The 18337-nt window shown below is 41.6% G+C and overlaps 1 protein-coding gene across 18 annotated transcripts in view; it reads right to left on the reverse strand.

The window, feature by feature from the left end:
• CACNA1C (calcium voltage-gated channel subunit alpha1 C) overlaps positions 1-18337 on the reverse strand; it is a 1539476-nt gene that overhangs the window by 359610 nt on the left and 1161529 nt on the right. For all 18 annotated transcript variants that reach the window (XM_029599882.1, XM_029599881.1, XM_029599874.1 and 15 more), the window contains one exon: positions 8171-8378. In XM_029599882.1, the coding sequence (XP_029455742.1) occupies positions 8171-8378 (208 nt within the window). The remainder of the gene's footprint in view (positions 1-8170; positions 8379-18337) is intronic.

The raw sequence follows: 18337 nt of genomic DNA on the forward strand, positions 1-18337 counted from the left end.
ATTTAAAATATATCTGACGATTGTTTTAAATCGTCAACAAACGATTCACATCCCTAATTCCAACTCTGATGCCGACAGAAAGCCAAACAGACTTAGAATAATTAATCTTGTGCCTGATAAAAGACCATATGATGCATCTACCTGCTTCTGTGATATATAATAGAACATCATCTGTGTAAAGAGAGATCTTTTGTTCTTTAGCATGTACTGCAAAATCAGCTATGTCTTTACTATCTCTAATTTGCTGAGCCAAAAGTTCACGAGCCAGGTCAAATAATAAGGATGAGAGGAGGAACCCCCTGCCTGGTCCTCAAAGCAATGCTAAATGAGATCTAAAGAAGTCCATTAGCTAAAATGTTAGCCTTAGGGGTCTTATATAAAGCTGCTCTTCAATATAGGAAAGAATAATATTTTCCAAGTGGAGTTGAAGAATTTTGACCAGAATTTTAAGATCTGTGGTGCCAGAATTTGAAGATCCACGTTAAGAAGGGAAATCGGCCTATATTAACTGCTATCTAGAGCAGTGGTCCCCAACCCTGTCCTGGGGACCCCCCCCCAGCCAGTCGGGTTTTCAGGACATCCACAATGAATATGCAAGAGAGAAAATTTGCATGGTATGCCTGCAAATTTTCTCTCTTGCATTTTCATTGTGGATGTCCTGAAAACCCGACTGGCTGGGGGGGGGTCCCCAGGACAGGGTTGGGGACCACTGCTCTAGAGCATCCTTCCCTGGTTTGTGAATTAGAATAATGAAGCCCTCTAAAAGATTACCAGTTGGAGAATTTAGGATCCCTAAAAAGTTATAAAACTCACACAGAACTGGCACTAACTCATCCTGAAAATGTCCGTAATAATCCAGTTGGTGTCCATCTGGTCCCAGACGTTTATTAAGAGACAAGGATTTAATTGCCTGGATTATCTCCACAATCCTAATTGGGGTAATTAATAGATCCCCACCTCCTTCAGGTAATCAGGGAAGAGAAATCCTATCCTGATAGACTTCAATGTCCCCTTCTGTAACTAATCCTGGCCCTTGATAAAGTCTCTCATATTGATCCTTAAAACTATCAACTATTTGTCGTGGATAATGATTAAATAACATCCTAACTAAATTGATAGCATTAGAAGATTTACCCAGCTTGAGCAAATGGGCCAATAGATTGCCATACTGATTCCCACTTTCATAACATCTGTGTTTTGTGTAATGCATAGATTTTTCATATCATTATTAAAAATTTCTTAATTGCTAATGTCTAAGCTCTAAGCGATGTGCAGAGAAAACATGCATTATAAAACAGTTTAAACAAACAAACATAAACAGCCCATGCCAACGTTACATCAATGCAAAATAAATCAGTTATTCCAAGGCTCCCTAATCAGAAAACTCATGCTAACATTGCCAGAGACAAGTAGGATTATTAAAAAATAAGCCTGCTTAAAAAGAAATGTTTTAAGCATCATCTCAAATGTGTTCAAATATAATCTGCAGGCTGTAATTCCGTTGGAAGCAAACTCCATAAATTGGGTGCTACAACCGAAAAGGTGCAATCTCTCGTGTCAGCGAGCTGAACTTGCTTGGTGAATGGAATGTCTAATAGGCCTCTATGAGAGGATCGAAGAGTTTGTGTCAGACAGTAAAGGTGCAATAAAGCATTAGACCAAAGTAAAGTATCGCAATTAATTAGTTTAACTGCAATACTGCGAACACTGTAATGCAGCCAACTCATCCCTAGTCAGCTTTCCAAATCTTTAATACGCTTCAGAAGATCTGTCTGCAAGTTTAGTTGCTGCCTGTTCCTGTGGCTAGCAAAGGAAACATTTTTCTCCCTCAAGACCTCGGTCAGCATTTCCCACTTCAACAAAGGAGTCTATTCCTCTGCTGAGTGATGACCTGAAAGTCCCTGATCTCTCCTTTAATCATATCCGTAAAATTCTTATTTTTAAGGAAAGTAAGGTTGAGGTACCACCCCTTTCTGTACCCACTATTATCCAACAACTGAAGAAAGAGCACAATGAGATAATGATCTGAAAGATAAGAAGGCACAATCTCACAATCCAATACTTTACTCTGTTAACAAGCTTGTGACTATACAGGAAAAAAATCTATTCAACTGTAAGTGTGATGCCTAAGTGAATAATAGGTGTAATCTCTACTGCTCAGAAACCAGTCTCTCCAAACATCATCAAGGTCCTATAACTGCAATGCATTACATATTGCATCAGGAATAGCCATGTGCACATATGAAGAATGAGATCTATCTAGTCTAGGGTTTAGACAAAGATTCCAGTCCCCTCCCAGAATTAAAAGAGATGCTTTGAACAACTGAAGCTTAGCAAAGAACGAGGCATAAAATTCTCCCTAGTTACTATTAGGACTATAAATATTAATCACAGTGAAATCCATCCCATAAAAGGTCCCCTCTACAATAATATGCCTTCAGGATCCCTACAAGATCTAGTAATAGTGAAGGGTAAGGCCGTGCCTATCAGGATACACACTACTCTGATTTTAGAGTATAAGCTGTGTACACAAATGGCCAACCCAGTCTTGGAGCAACATCTCTTGTTCTACCTTGGTCATAGTAATAGCAAGAGTGGAGAAGCCTCACATGCCAAAGTGCAAATGTAAACAAAGAAATGTGAGGAAATAATTTAAATCCAAAAGTAATATTTTTTTGAGGATCAGGTGCAATCACGAGATTTCCAAATGTCAAGTTCAAAGTAACATCTTTATTAGTTTCATGCTGATATTATCACTGTATCAGTTATAGAATTCTTAAGCCTTACAGTTCCCCCTTTAAGCATTAAAGTCCCCCAACACAGTCATGTTTCACCAGTCGGTTTCTTCGGAGGGACCTCACTGTAAATCAAACAAAACAAGGTAACTTTTACTCTAAAGGTACAGTGAAAAACATAAATTATATAAATAGTGCAAATTTAAGAAGCATTGTGTTACATGAGCACCTTTGAATATAATACAAAACAAACAAACCGATATGTACCTAGGATACCATGCAGAAGCTTATAGCCACGGATACACATAGTTCAGTGATATACCAAGAACAGCTCCAGAACAGAGAGTTAAAGGGACTCTGAAAATGGTGTGAAAAATCACATGACTAGGGATAGCCAATCAGAAATAGGTGAATCAATCTCTTTCTAAGAGCAGCTTAGATACTAGAGATATAAATAGAAAAAAGGCAAGGAATTGAAAGAACGGCACGAAGAGTTACATGGCTTAGGGGAGACAATCATAATGAGTATTTCAAACATTTCAGACATTACCCCTTGCATTGACAGAATTACATAGAGCAACTTAGATACTGGAGGTATAAATTGAACAAAGGCAGGGAACTGAAAAAACGGCATGAAGAATCAATTGGCTTGGGGAGCCCATCATTTCAATCATTTCCCTTGCATTTCAAACATTTCCCCTTACATAGACCCACTATAGAACAGAATGTAAAGTCACAGGTCTAGAAATAAACAGAACACAGTGAACTAATACCTAACAAGGATACCCTAGACCTTCTTAGACATCAGGGATAGACCAAATAAAGAGCAAAGAGTTTAAACAACGGAGCCCACAGACAAGTTGCTTAGGCTAGCCAATTATAACAAATCCCCATTGCAGAAAATCACCCATTGCATGGATCTACATAAATGCAGACCATTCAATTTCTAGATTAAGACCTGCTGGATGCAGTGATTGTAATTTGAAAATCCAGTTTTGTTTTCTGTATGAGCATACAATCCCTATCCCCACCCCAGGGTCTAGTAGGGACATCAATGGTGCAAAAGCGCAGATCTGCGATCAAATGATTCTTTTTGTGCCAATGTATAGTAAGGGGTATGGATTCAATATGTCACCGGATGGCTCTATGGTGTTCAAAAATGCGAGTTTTCAAACAGCGGGATGTCTTCCCCACATACAGTAGATCACAATGATATATACTACCCATGTTGAATTACAGTTACTTGAAAACTGCAATTTATGCAGGATCTTCAAGGAGTGGTGTTAAAAAAGTAGGAAGAGTCAGGGATAGATTGCATGCATGACATTTACCACAAGGCTGATGACCAATATATCTTAGGTATGTATTGGTTTGTTTGTTTTGTATTATATTCAAAGGTGCTCGTGTAACACAATGCTTCTTAAATTTGCACTGTTTATATAATTTATGGTTTTCACTGTACCTTTAGAGTTAGATTCTTCTTGTTTTGTTTGATTTACGCTGAGTTCCCTCCCGAAGAAACTGTTGGGAGACTTTAATGCTTAAAGGGGGACTTTAGCTGATACAGTGATAATATCAGCATGAAACTAATAAAGATGTTACTTTGAACTTGACATTTGGAAATCTTGTGATCGCACTGGATCATCAAAAAAATATTACTTTTGGTCATATTTGTTTACAGTTACTACCTTGCTCATATGCCATTTGTGTATTCTGTATCTTTAAAAACTGTAAGATTCTTGTACTCTAACATTTAATGATACAATTTTCAGCAACAAAATTACAAATAAAATATCTAGGAAAAATAAAAATAAAAGACTCCCATTAACTAAATAATAAACTTCTGTCCATTATCCATGTATCACCAGAGTTAAGTTAAAGGTGTCTAATTTTTGTTTTAACATCCCTTTCCCACACAACACTAACTGAAACCAAGCAACCACTCCTCAATCTATTACCCCCAAATAACACAACATCCCTTCTTCCAGTCCACCCCAATCCATCTTGCCAATGTTTGCCACATATCCCCCTAAGACACTGTCCCCTGGGGCGCTCTACCGCTGCCGATGAGAGTGGACATCTGAGAGCTGAGCTCCATTCCCCATAAGAAGTAATACCATTTATTTTAGCGATTGTGCCCTGACGTTTTCATGCAATTCAGCACAACCCTATCTTTACAGAGTCCACTCCTCAGAATGGCTGCGAAAAGGAGGACGGCCAACTTAAAACAAATCTCTTACGGTAAAACAGCCATGGAAGCTGAGCATGAGGATGGTAAGCAGGCTGGAATGACTATGGAGACACCCGGTCATAAGAATGATGACCTTGGAGCCCCTACCACGCTTGGGCTGAATAATCTTGCCGACTCACTATCGAAGGATGAAATAAGAAGCTGGTTTATGGAACTACGCTCCGACCTGCGCCAGCACAAAACTGACCTCCTGGCTTCAATGGCAGACATTAAAGAGGATCTTGCAGCCCTCAGCACGCGGGTCAACAAAGTGGATAATCGGGTAGAAGGTCACGGAGATGCCATAAATCATTTAACAACAAAGCAAACCCATCTCACCAACAAAATCTTGGTCCTCTCCGAGAAGTTAGAGGATCTTGAAAACAGGAATAGGAGGTGCAATTTGAGGATCCGTGGCATATCCGGCATCACAGAATACGCTGATGCACAATGGAACAGCCCAACAAAAAAGTTCCTCCATTCTAACTGTTGGCAATACAGAGCAAGATGTCACAGATTCCCAGCAGCCTGTAATATGACTCGATAGGGCTCATCGAGCCTTGGGGCAGTGCAGGAACCAGTATCCTTGTGACATTATAATTTGCTTTCACAGCTACACACAGAAAAATCAAGTGTATGAAGCAGCCCAAAAGCAACATGAAATACAATGGAACTCTCATACTCTATCTTCCAGGATCTGGCACCAGCGACTCTCAAAAGGAGATACGATCTGTGCGAGGTCACTGCTACCTTGTGCAGCCCCCTCACCCCGCTGGGAAGCCTGCCACATCATTCTCCTGCAACAGCTCCGACGAAGCTGCTTCAGCAAAGCCCGGTTGAGGGGAAGGAAATTGCTCCGGAGGACTGAGGCTGATTTCCAGCAGTGCCTGCGCTCCCCGAGCAGGTTCCACAACTGACTTCTCGTCCCTAAAATCCAATGATCGGCATAATATGGAATCCAGCATCTGCTGGCCAGAAGGGAGCTCAGGCATGGAGGGATACCGCCTGGGATTCCCTTTCCATTTCAGAGGCATTGTGTAAAGAAATTAGGAGTAACGAGGAAAACACCAGCAGCATTGCAGCCTTGCAAGCCGCTGTTTTAACTCTACCACCCCCACAAAGTCACAAAGGTTTTTGAAGAGCCAAACATGTAAATGAATTGAATTGCATGAGGAGTTGTACTTAAGTCATTTTCATTATTCTATCAACCATTGTCAATAAAGTTAAGTTGGAAACCACAGTCAGCTTCCAGCGGTGATTATTACTGCTGTATGCAAAGACAACCTGAACAAGGCCTTGGAGAGAAGTCTCTTCCCCCTGACAGGGAATCCTGAAACTCAGAGACGGGCTTTAGCAAGTGTATAGGAAGTTTGGATATCTTAAGCCTGTGTAACTGAGGTCCTCACTAAAGCCTGGAGTCTTTAGTGAGGACCTTGGCCCAGGGGTTGCATTAGTTTTTCACATTTTTGCTTTTGCTGCATCCCTACCTGAGTAGTCCAAAATTTTAAAGGTTCTGAAAAAAATGCTCTAGACTTGGTGGGCTTGTTATGTTATGAGTCAGCTAATTTTTTTTTTTTTTTAAATTCTCCATCCCCAAGGTCTCTCCTCTGGCTGTCATAATAAAGTCATCAAGCACAGCGTCCAATGTTTTATTACTTCTCCTTTTATATAAAACATCTACTGCTGAGAGAAGCAGTACCAGATATGTCAGATGAGGTGCTCCTCAGAAACAATTGAACAGTTTCCCCCCTTACTCAGATGTACACACATGACAGAGAGAGGAAGAGAAGGGCCAGTATGCTGGCTCACGGACAGTGCTGTACAGGCAGAGGGACCTAGCTTTGTCTTCTGGCTCAGCCTTTCCGCTCCCCTCTATGGGCACAGAGAAGGCGTCCCAGTTGTCATGCAATGGCGACACCTACTGGCCGGATTCAGGGCCCATGACTGCAGGAGCCTTGAGTGAGGATAATCACTGCAATGGCTGGACCAAAGTAATTTGGATATAAAACAGGGGAAATCACAAATGAAGTCCCATGGGGCCAGATTTTCATCCCCAGTTCTGCCTGAGCTGGAAGCTCATACAGTAGGGGGGAGAAGGAAGTTGTCCCAACTGAAACAAAAAAAGGAAAATATCTCAGTTTTTCACTGACATGCACTGATAGGAAATGACAAAGCTGACTTGTGCAGAACGGCGTTACCACTGAATCAAGCACTCGGAGAGGAGACAAGATCAACCAGCATGCAACAGCTGCAGGGCTACGTTATATTCTCAGATATAATTGGGTGAAGTGGCAGGTTGCAGTTGAAAATTATCCTAAGATAACCAGCTGACACTAGACTAGCTATCTTGGTTGTTCAGCTGAAGTTAGATTATTGGTCCCTATGTCACCATGGCAGGCAGGTCGGTTGGAGGAAAGACAGCCTGTCAGGCAATAAAACCAAACAGCCCTGTTGACTGCATGGGGGCTTATCACTGTGCAATTGTCCGAGTCCCTGCATCTATGAAATCACTTAATCATAATAACAATAACTGAAATAATATCCAATCTGCAAGAGACACAGGCACCAAAACTGAGTACCTCAACCCAAAACATGTTCATCTTCCAGTGAAAGGTGATTTAGAATTCAAAAAGCTTCTTAAGTTATAATTTACCAAGTAGTAAGTTACATGTTTCTATAGCTTTACTGAGCAAGTTGAGGAAAGCTGGAGTTACAATGAGTACACATTCAAAGCTAAACAGCTAAGCAAGCTAGCTAGATAAGACTTATCTGGCTAAATTACATGGGATATTCTGCAGCAAGGTTAGGCTGCTGAATATCCCTGAAAAAAATTAGTAGTTAGCAGGATAAGTGTTATTCACCTAACTTTAGACCGGCTATCAAGCAAGTCTAAATCAACTGGTTAACATCCCAGGATAAGTTTAAATATTGCAACTTATCCGGCTATGTTAGCTCCTCCCCGACACGCCCATTTCCTGCCCTCCACTTAGCCAGATAAGTACTTATCTGGATAAGTCTCAGCCGCTAAATGCAGACAGATATTCAGACGCTGTCATTTAGTTGGATAAGTCCTTACTTATCTGGCTAAGAGGCACTGAACATCGACCTCCATAGATTCTAAGAAGGAAGCTTCCATGGAAGGGCTCTAAGTTGAAGAATACACCTCCAGGCTACCACCTATACCTACCTTCGCATGGACCCATACCTGAAACACTGTGAGAAGCGCCTGGGGGAAATTATCAAACGTGCTTCGTCGTGTCTGCATCTCATCAAAGTTAAACTTGCCGCCAAAGAGTTGCATTCCCAAGAGTGAGAAGATGATGATGAAGAGAAAGAGCAACAGCAACAGGGAAGCGATGGAGCGCACGGAGTTCAACAGCGAAGCCACAAGATTGCTCAAGGAGTTCCAGTACCTGCAAAGATCCAGTTCAGAGCCAGTTTAGTTTTTCTTCTACACAACAAGTGGTAAAGATGCACCAAATCTAGCTTGGGGCTTCTAGCTTAAGCAAGCTTTTTTAGTTACATATTTTCCCAACCCTGTGATGCCTTGACTTAGGCGGGAGACTACCTCTAGATAATGAGGCCTATTGCAGTGGGGGAATAATTTAGCTAACACAAACACAAAACTGCACTGAATTTCTCTCAGACAGACACTATAGAGATGCTGAGCCCCCTTTTCTTCACTCCTTCAATGCATGGTGCAGCAAATCTATTACCAATCTACAGTAATTAGGCTTTGTTGCTTCACTGAGTTACATTCTAAACACCCTCATTACAACTCTCACAGCTGGCAGAGCAACTAGAACACCTTACTCACAGCTCAGTAATAACTGACAAGAACAGATGGGCCGACAGTTTGGAAACAAGGAGGCAATCATCTTCAGAATCCAGTGCTGTTCACATCCCCTTAGAATGAGAAAATGCCAGAGCTTTGTGCTGATGTGGGATTCTGATCCTAGTCTTTGGGATTCAGAGATTTACCTTTTCAGTATGTAGAGTCAGTGCCGTGCTCTGAGAAACTTTCCATTCATGATCCTCACCACTAAGGTAACACCTGTTATTAATTATACTTTGACACATTGCCGTCACCCTGGGCTTATGGCAATAATGGCGTTGGCCAGGTTTGTTCTGTGGAGTACCAGTAGGTGGCAGGTTCCCCCCTGTATGTTCTAGCCTGGAAGAGGAGAAGATCGTCTGTGGCAGCAGATCCTCCAGTGAGAAGCCAGCTCCTTGATGAGCAAGCCAAACTCCAGGGAAGACTATGACACTGCCAACTTGAAAGTACCTCCTTGCTTGAAGGCTTAGTGGCATCATCCTGAGTGGGTGTTATGGGGTTTTTCTGCATTGCATCAGTGGTGATTGACTCATCAATGACAGCAAGGAGGTTAAAAAGCATGTGAAAACAGTGTTTTTTTTTTTTTTCAGGGAGTACGTGTTGGTACTCAGCATGGCATCTTTTTCCTCCACCTGCCTGATTTATCCTGTACTCCCTCAAAAAAAAAATGCCTCCCACATATGCATCCCTCATGTGAGTACTGCCACCTCTTTTTTTGCAGAAAGATAGCACTGATGTAAGCTATGTGTTGAAGCTGAATTGTCATTGGCCATGTGTTACTGTTTAGTTCAAAGATATTGCCTGCAAAGATATCTTCGGAGATCACTCTTTCTTTGTTATGTATGTGAAATTGTTTAGAAATAATGTGAGATAGCTGACTCTTCACTAAAAGTGTCAGTGCGTGCTGATGAGTTACTCTGCTACCATGCACGAATAGAAAGAAGTAAAAGAAAGTAAAAGAATACACCCAGGTCCATTTCTACATCTGCATCCCGGTTACATTAGCACCATCAACGTGCAATCAATCATATCCTTGGTTTGGCTGAACATTTTGAGCTTTACCATTTTAAATATAGGGTAAGTTATACAAGAAAATACATTAGATATACTGTAACCTCTAAGCCCATTTTGTGCAAACATAATTTTTGGGCACATTCTCTTGACTTCCTGATCTGGTTCAGGTTTTATTTTGAAAAAGTTACGTACCATAATCTTGTTGAAAAACAGCATTTTAAAAACTATGTTGTTTATTAAACATAAAACTAAAAAGAAAATATAATTTTGCTACCATTTAAAAACTGAATGTGTTTATTGACAATTATGTAATTATGGAAGAAGGGAGGAGGTAGTCTTTGAAAGGTGAACTATCAAATTTTACTGAATTCAAACTTAAGTCCACCACTGAGAGAGAAAGAGACTGGGGCCCCCGGAGATCGACTTCCTCATCCTAGCAGGAAAGGGAGTTAACTCATAACTGGGGGATGCCTTTCCCAGGCTCCAGTAGAAAAGAGAGTTAGCAGGGACCCAAAATTTAAATAATTAGAGTGGGTTTCCTCTTGTCATGTTTTATTGTTGTCTAACTCTTTTCTAATATCTCACCGGACAAGGGGACACATCTAGGAGCTGTTGGGTCACCCTGTAACCTATGGGTCTCCCTGGGGTTCATCCAGAAGGGGGGAAGTTTAACTTCAGGGCCAGTAGAGCTATGGAAACATTCCTGAAGTCTTGAAATGACAAATCACCACCAGATTGTGGTGTTCTAAAATTAATAGTATGCCATAATCTTTGAGTGGTGAATCATCCACCCCTAGACCTGGCTATTTCGGAGACATTTTGGATCTATAGCATCTTAGGCAGAAGTAGTGAATGGAAGTGATAGATGGCCCTGATTTTTACGTTGATTTTAGAATGGCATTTCAAATTGTTTGTCTTTTATTTTGTCCTTTATATGTTTTTTTAGATTTTTGTTTGTATTTTAAGTTTCAAAACCGCATTGATGTATTATGATTTTGCAGTATATAAACAACTGTAAATAAATAAATAAACTGACTTTAGGCATAGATGTAGTTTGCCTGCTTAGTTTGAGGGGGGGGGGGCAAGGAGTGTGGAAGTCATACTGGTGGAGGGGAGGGGGGTCCAATTTAACACTAGCACCTGGAGCATTTGAGGGAACATTGTCCCCCTAAACTATGTCTGAGTTTAGGGGTGCAATTTTCAAAACTATTCAGGTAGTTGCAAATTCTGCAGATACTTTTACCTGCAGACTGCATTAGTTCTCAAAGGGAAAGTATGCATGTACTTATGATTATCTTAACTTATGGCCTCGGTTACAGGCTGCATTGGAATTGTATCCATCTCCCTGAGCCAAGCTAATCTTCTAAGATGTCTACTATATTTTGCTTCTCAGTTTGTTCATCCTCTATGTTTTTATTTTGAATTTAAAAATTGATGTCCCTTGGGGAATTTTTTCTCTCTCTTGTTTATTGTGAATTTTGATCGATGTGTAAAGCGCACAAAAAAAAAAAAAAACAGCTGAAAAGAAAATGGAATGGTTCTGCCAGTCAATCATCATTCAGATTCAGTAGGCATTAACTGGCAATGGTAGTCCATTGAGGTTTGTCCCTGATGCAGTGGTTTAATACAGTGGGGAGCCAGTCAGGTTTTCAGGATATCCACAATGAATTTGATTGAGATAGATTTGCAAGTACTGCCTCCACTGAATGCATTTTTATCTCATACATATTCACTGTAGATATCCTGAAGCATTGCTGAAGTACAGTGAAATTTGTTTAGTTAGTATTAACTGTGTGAATACTTGCTATTTTTTCTGTTGGCTGTTTGCAAAAGCAAAAGACATCTTTTTTTTCTGTTCACTGTTCTATTTGTTTATCAAAATGTATTAATTTCAAACTTAAGTCCACCACTGAGAGGGAAAGCAAGACTGGGGCTTGTCCTGTGACAAATTGATGATCCCATTATTGTTTAAATTTGTCTGTAGGTGCATTTCTAGGAATTATGAGACCCTTGGGTTATGTGATGTCATAGTATCCATAGACACAGAGATATAAGATATAGCTTGTCAGAAGGCAAACAAGAACATTGTTGGTGGGCAGGAGGTTTCCAGTTAAGAGGGATATGCACAGGTATCATCTGAGTATCCATAGAGTTAACCCAGAGTGGGTGTTAAGAGGTAGCACTAAGACATTTTGTGACAAAGATCTGACTCCAGATTCAGGTCTTCCATCCCCTAGGTCAACCTCTGGTGGTAAGGAAGTCATAGTCACTGTACAATGGTGACACCTATTGGCGAGATTTAGGGCCCATGATTGCAGGTTTCTGGAAGGATCCCTGATGCATGGTTTCCAGTTGAGGACCTTGGCTGCAATGACTAGACTAAAGTAAATTGGGAGGACATATAGAATAGGGGAGGAAATCCCTAGGTAATTGAGAATGAAGGCTCATGGCATCAGTTCCTAGTCCTGGTTCTCACTGAGCTGGAAGCCTAAAGAAGCAGAAGGAAACTGCCGAGTCAGCAAATAAAATTAAGAGGGACTGCAAGTTGATATAAGAAGGTTCTGCTACACCTGTCATGTTAAGTTTGTGAAGTCCTGACCTTGTATCATATGATGAGTAGTGCACAATCTAAAGAAGAATTAATCATATAGGGACAGATTTAAAAAGAACCTGTTATAGACACAAAATAGCAGGAAATGCGGAGTCAGTCTGGCTGACAGGAGTAGAAAGATAATGATAAAATAACCACATTTAAGTTTTGTTTTACATTATATTCAATTGTGTTGCAATACTGCATATGGAATGGATTTGCAAATTCAGCACTACTACATCAGAAAATGATGTAGTTACCCTTTTTGATCCCACTTGCTACTAAAACACAGGTCAATACACAATTACACAGTTCAGTGCTACAGAGCTGAAGTTTCACTGCTAGTAATCAGGTACTGTATTAAAAATGACACGATGGTTACCTAAATGTAAAATACGACTGTAAGTCAAAAAGAGGAATAGCAAAAGTGTTGGTGTATGAGACTGATAAACCTTTAGGCAGTGTCTTGCTTTAGCGGGCTGCAGAAGTGGAAATTGCTTTAGGACAGGCTTGGCCTTAGAGCTGTGCAACTGGTGCACCCACATAGGGCAGCGACATGGTATAGGTGCCAATATGGAGTCTTTGGGGGACTCATCCTGCTCTTTGAATCTCTGTGAGGGAAAGGGGGGCAACCCCCTAGCTACACCAGTGAGGCTGTATGTATTAAGACATATATCAGAGTTCATGGTTTACATTATCAATGTCAAATGTTTTCTTGTTTACGGACGAGCTTCTCTGCCCTTGTGGTGGGCAGTTCTTAAAGTCATTTACTTGGGTAAATAGTTATGTACCCAGGCAAACTGATGGTCTGAAAACTGCATATTTCCATTTTTAATTTGTAATCCCTTATTCTGTATTAGCTAAGGGTCTGTCTGAGATGTGCAAGTGTGACAGAGGTGCAGTATTTTGATTAGCGTGTAGTTTCTCTGTAGGGATTTGTAGCAGTCTGGGTGGTGTATTAGAGTTCTAGGGCCTGGTGTGTCACAAACAGGCTTTCACAGACAGGTGCATGGGAGAGAGAGCCTGCGTGTGTGAGAGCATCAGCATGTATATGAGAGAGGAAATGTGTGAAAGAATGAATGTGTTAGTATGTGTGTGAATGAGAGAGAGAAGTTATAGTTTGTGTGGCCCTACTTCCTCAATCTAAGTTAATTTTAGGGTGAGTGGAAATCAAAAGGTCCCAGGTATGGAGAGCAGGACATTTTTAAATCCTTATTATTGTTAATTATTTGGTGTATTTGATGTTTCTATTGTTTTGAAACATTTTATTGTATTTTTTGGGAAATAGAACATTTTTTTAAATTATCAGATGTTTTGAAATATTTGATGTTTCGGAAATTTTAGAATAAATTCATGCTTTTAAAATTATTGGTTGTTTGTTGGCTGTGTTGACATATATTCTTTTTATTATCATGGTTTTAATATTATGAATGATGTTTTATAACTCTTGATTTTATTACTTGATGTTTTGCAAGGAATAATATAATACAGTTGTGCTTCTGGTTTCCAGTATAGTTTTTGGTGACACATTTCTATTTTGTATTTGATGAGGGGTTGTCTATATTTTAAAGGCTCAGTTCTTGTGTGACTTGAATTTTTGCTGTGAAATTATGGTACCCATCATCACTGGCTTTTACGGCATTATGGTCCTCTCTTATTTCAATTTTAAACAGAAGCTGCTCTTTATTAATTTCATCTGCATGCAGAAAAATGGTTTTGAATGTTCTTGCAGAAAATATTTTTTTCATTCACATATTTTATTGTAACTGATGTTAGTAGATTAGGCAGCTATTTTAAAGGATGGCTTTAGCCAATTTTCCCTCTAAGGACTGGGCTGCTCTGAGCATAAAATCGATAGGCTTTTTGCTTTAAAGTAATGCTCACAAGGTAATGTAGGAGGGTGGACTGTGTTCTAGAGCACCTGACAACAGCACATTTTCTGGTGCACCACCAACTTCAGCAGTCACCCTACGCTCCTGTGTGCCAAAATGGGCTTTCTGAAAATTCCTGCCCACTTTGGGGTTGGTTTTAAGACCCGCGCACACATCCACATGCGCGCAGTTCCGAGTGCGCACCCATGGACGCGCCAGTTTTATAACATGCAAGCGTCGGCACGTGCATGTTATAAAATCTGGTTCCCGAGTGCACGTGCGTACTGGATTTAATATCTGCATGTGCATGTACAGGTGGGTGGGCTCTTCTGTGTGCGTGGGGGGGGGGGGGGGTTTGAAATTGCGCGTAGCGACGTGATATGCTTTTTTTTCCCAGTTCCCTACACCCCCTACCTGGCCTTCCTACCTTTTCCCCTCTCTCCTCCCCGACCCCTAAACCCTCCTTAACTTTTCTAACTTTTTTTTGTCTTTTTACTTACCCTCTCTAACGAGCAGATGTAAATTCCGTGCGCTGGCTGCCTGCTAGTGCGCGCTTCCCCAGGATAGGGCCTAATGGCCACTGTCCCAGCCGGCCCCCGCCCTGCCCCTCCCCGCCCAGACCATACCCCCGGCCTGCCCCTTTCCCCTCGGTCGGCACGTCTGCGTGTACCAAGGGTTTACACGCATGGCAGGGCCCATTGTAAAATGCGCGCGGTGCGCGCAAGGCTCTGTCACATGCGTAAAGCCTGAAATTTATGTGCATGGCCCTTTTAAAATCTGGGCTTTTGCATGTAAATGTATGCACGGAGCGTCAGTACATCTATACTTGTACATGCAGCGAGAGGGGCATTCCCTAGGGATGGAGCTGGGGAGGGGTTAGCGTTTCCACGTGTATGAGCACATTTTGGCTGGATAAAGGACCTGGACAAATAGTAGGGGGCAGGTCTGTGTGCCTACTTTTTCCAACACAATTTTCAAAGGGGAAAGTTTTCCCTTTGAAAATTAACATAAGGTCTGCAGGTTAAAGGTGCCCACAGTGGTTACACTTCCATGCACGGTTTAAAACTTGCCCTTTTAAGTGGTGTGAGAGGAAGCGTTCCAAGGGGTGCATTCTGGGTGGGATTGTAAAAACTAGGATGCATAGAGTGATGCAGACGCCATGTGTCTTTGGTACCCGTGGACAGTATTCAAAGGGAAATTATGCACCTACTTGCCCAGAGAGAATTAGGTTCAAGAAATGCAGATACAAAGTACCCACAAACTTAAGGGGGGGGGGGGGGAGGTAATTTTTATCCACAGACTTTATACCTGTACGGGCAGTTACAGAATTACCCCCAAAGTCTGTGGGAACTTTGTCTCCATAGACCTTAAACATAATACGTTTTCTTTGACAACCATCCGCTAACGCAGGGGGTTCTCAACCCAGTCCTCAGGACACACCCAGCCAGTCTGGTTTTCAGGATATCCGCCATGAATATGCAGGAGGTAGATTTGCCAGCACAGCCTCCATTGTGGATATCCTGAAAACCTGACTGGCTGGGTGTGTCCTGAGAACTGGGTTGAGATCCCCTGTGGAATGTGCATAGTTTTTTCGGGGGGTAAGGAGAAGGGCTCAATATGGGCATACTTTTGAAAATGTAAAAAATGTGTGCAAGTGCAAGCCTTCCCCCCACCCGGAATATTTCTGCTAACTGCCCTCCCCCTCCCCCTCCCCCTCCTCCTCTCCAACCCCACCCTAATCCCTCCTCAAGCTTGCTTCTGCCCTAAGTGCATATTTTTACCCACACGTCAGTCAAGCAATCTTGTAAAAGCCCAGGTTCACAGGTAAAGCACAGTTTTACACATAGGAATGGCTTTCAAAATTTCTCTCCCTGTACCCAGGTGAACAATTTGAAAATCCTCCAGTAAAGGTTTATGAGCTATGGATCAGCAAAACCAGACCAAGCTTGATGAAATAAGAGGAGAGGGCTGATTGTTGATGCTCAGGGGAGAAGTGGGAGAGCAACCGGAGAGGAGATTATAGAAGAGCAGAGAATGCGAGGAGAGAAAAAACCTCAAGGTCCACATTCAAAAATAAAAGCCATATAACTAAGAAGTTATATGGCCAAATTCTAGCTAGATAACTGTTTATCTGGCTAGAATTCGACCAGATAGGTCAGGGGCATTCCAGAGGCATTCCGGAGAGGAGCTGAATTACCCAGATAAGTTGTCCGGCTAAATTTAATATATACAGAGTTAGCCGGATAACTTATCCAGCTCTGTTGTCCTGTCAAGCTGTCCTAAAGTTAGCTGGATAAACATATCCAACTAACTTTAAAATAGCTAGATATTTTCAATGGCACGGCTGCGCTGCTGAATATACAGCGCTAGTTAGTTGGATATGTTTATCTGACTAACTAGCAGAGCTGCACAGCAACTACATATGGACCTCGAGATGTCTGTATGGCTTGTGTTGCATCTTATACTCATTTTGTGATCTAGCTTTCCTTTGTTTGTCTGTTCTTCTAGGTCTCTAGGCAAGAGCGTGGATGAGTGAACGAGTTGCTGTTTCTGTCCAGGAGTCTTCAGGGACAGTAAGGATCTTGAAAGGGCAGAGCAAGAGGACAGGATTGATGAAGGAAGGGGGCGAGTGACTATGCATGTGGATGGGCGTGGAAGGAGCCTTAGACATCACCGTGTGGGACAAAAGTATCCACAACAAGTTTCAAAGGGAAAATAAACATGTAGAAAGCCTAGTGGGGAATAGTGGGAGAGGAGGGAGAGGGTGGTTATAAAAGTACCCAGAGACTTTGTCCCAAAACAGAGAGTCTGAAAATTAGGCCAAGTATCCCCAGTGTAATACATGCTCTTATGTCATTGTATGTAGCTACTATGTTGTTTCAAGAATAGCTGACTGTCCTGGTTCACTGACAGCACACATTACAAGAAGATATCATTTAGGAAGTATATCGATTTGCGGCAGAGAAAATAAAGCAACGAGGCATTTCTTTTCTAAATGGTGCCTTTTTGTCCATAAGGCTTGTATAAACGTGTAACCTTCAGGGCATTGATTCTAGATATTCTCTGCATGGCTCTTTAGATTCCCTGTGTGTGCTGTAATTAAACAGTCTGAAAAATTAATGACTAGTAGACTTGTGTACTGTATCGCTCTAGTCAAGGAAGGGCTCCGTAACAGATCTCATTGGAAATGACTGTTACCATTATTTCCAGGAAAGGAAGACATTTCACCAGCTCCGCAGGAAGTATTATTTGTTTCATAAGACTAGTTTAAAGTCTAGGAAGCGATCAGCGTGCCCAGGAAGCTGCACCTGCTGCATGGATTTTCTGCTCAGCACCCATCATGTGACAACAATCTTTCAACCAATCAGCTTTCTCCGTGTCATCGAATTCCACGCCCTCTTTTTCTTAGCAAGGGAGCAGCTCTGCCATTGTGATGCCATGTTCTTGCATTTGCCGGGCATTCTTATTAGAAAAGAAAGACCCTCGGTACCCACACAATCATGATAACCGAGGAAGACCCTATGGCCAGATGTTCTAAGCATTTTTCCCCCATAGACATAAAGGGGGTCATTTTGTAACTGCCCACCTTGGTGTAAGGTCTGTCGGCACTTTTTAATCATAGATTTTACACTAGTTTTCAAAGGGGAAAAGCACACACGTCCTTTCCCTTTCATAATTATCCCACAGGAATATCCATACCCATTTACCCTTGACAATATGAGCGCACAGATTTTTGGGGGAAAATGCACGCACACCTTTGAAAATTCAAGAGCATGCATGTAAGTGCAAATCCCTCCTGAACCCCCTCCCGTGAGGAAGCTTCTGCTCACTGCAGATACATTTCCTACAGGTTCTGCACGACCAAGTTTACCCGCACACAGAGCAGGCAAGTTCTAAAAAGCCTTTTTTTCTGCAGATAAAGCACCGTTTGACTTGTTGATAATACTTTTCAAATGATCTCAGAGAGAGCAATTTTCAAAACCCAGTTTTGTTTTCTGTTTTTAAATTGCCCACCCCTCCCTCCACATAAATGCACATTGTTCTGGGAAGAACTCGCAGACT

This window comes from Rhinatrema bivittatum, chromosome 4, assembly GCF_901001135.1.
Source record: "Rhinatrema bivittatum chromosome 4, aRhiBiv1.1, whole genome shotgun sequence".
In the NCBI taxonomy this organism is placed as follows: Eukaryota; Metazoa; Chordata; class Amphibia; order Gymnophiona; family Rhinatrematidae; genus Rhinatrema; species Rhinatrema bivittatum.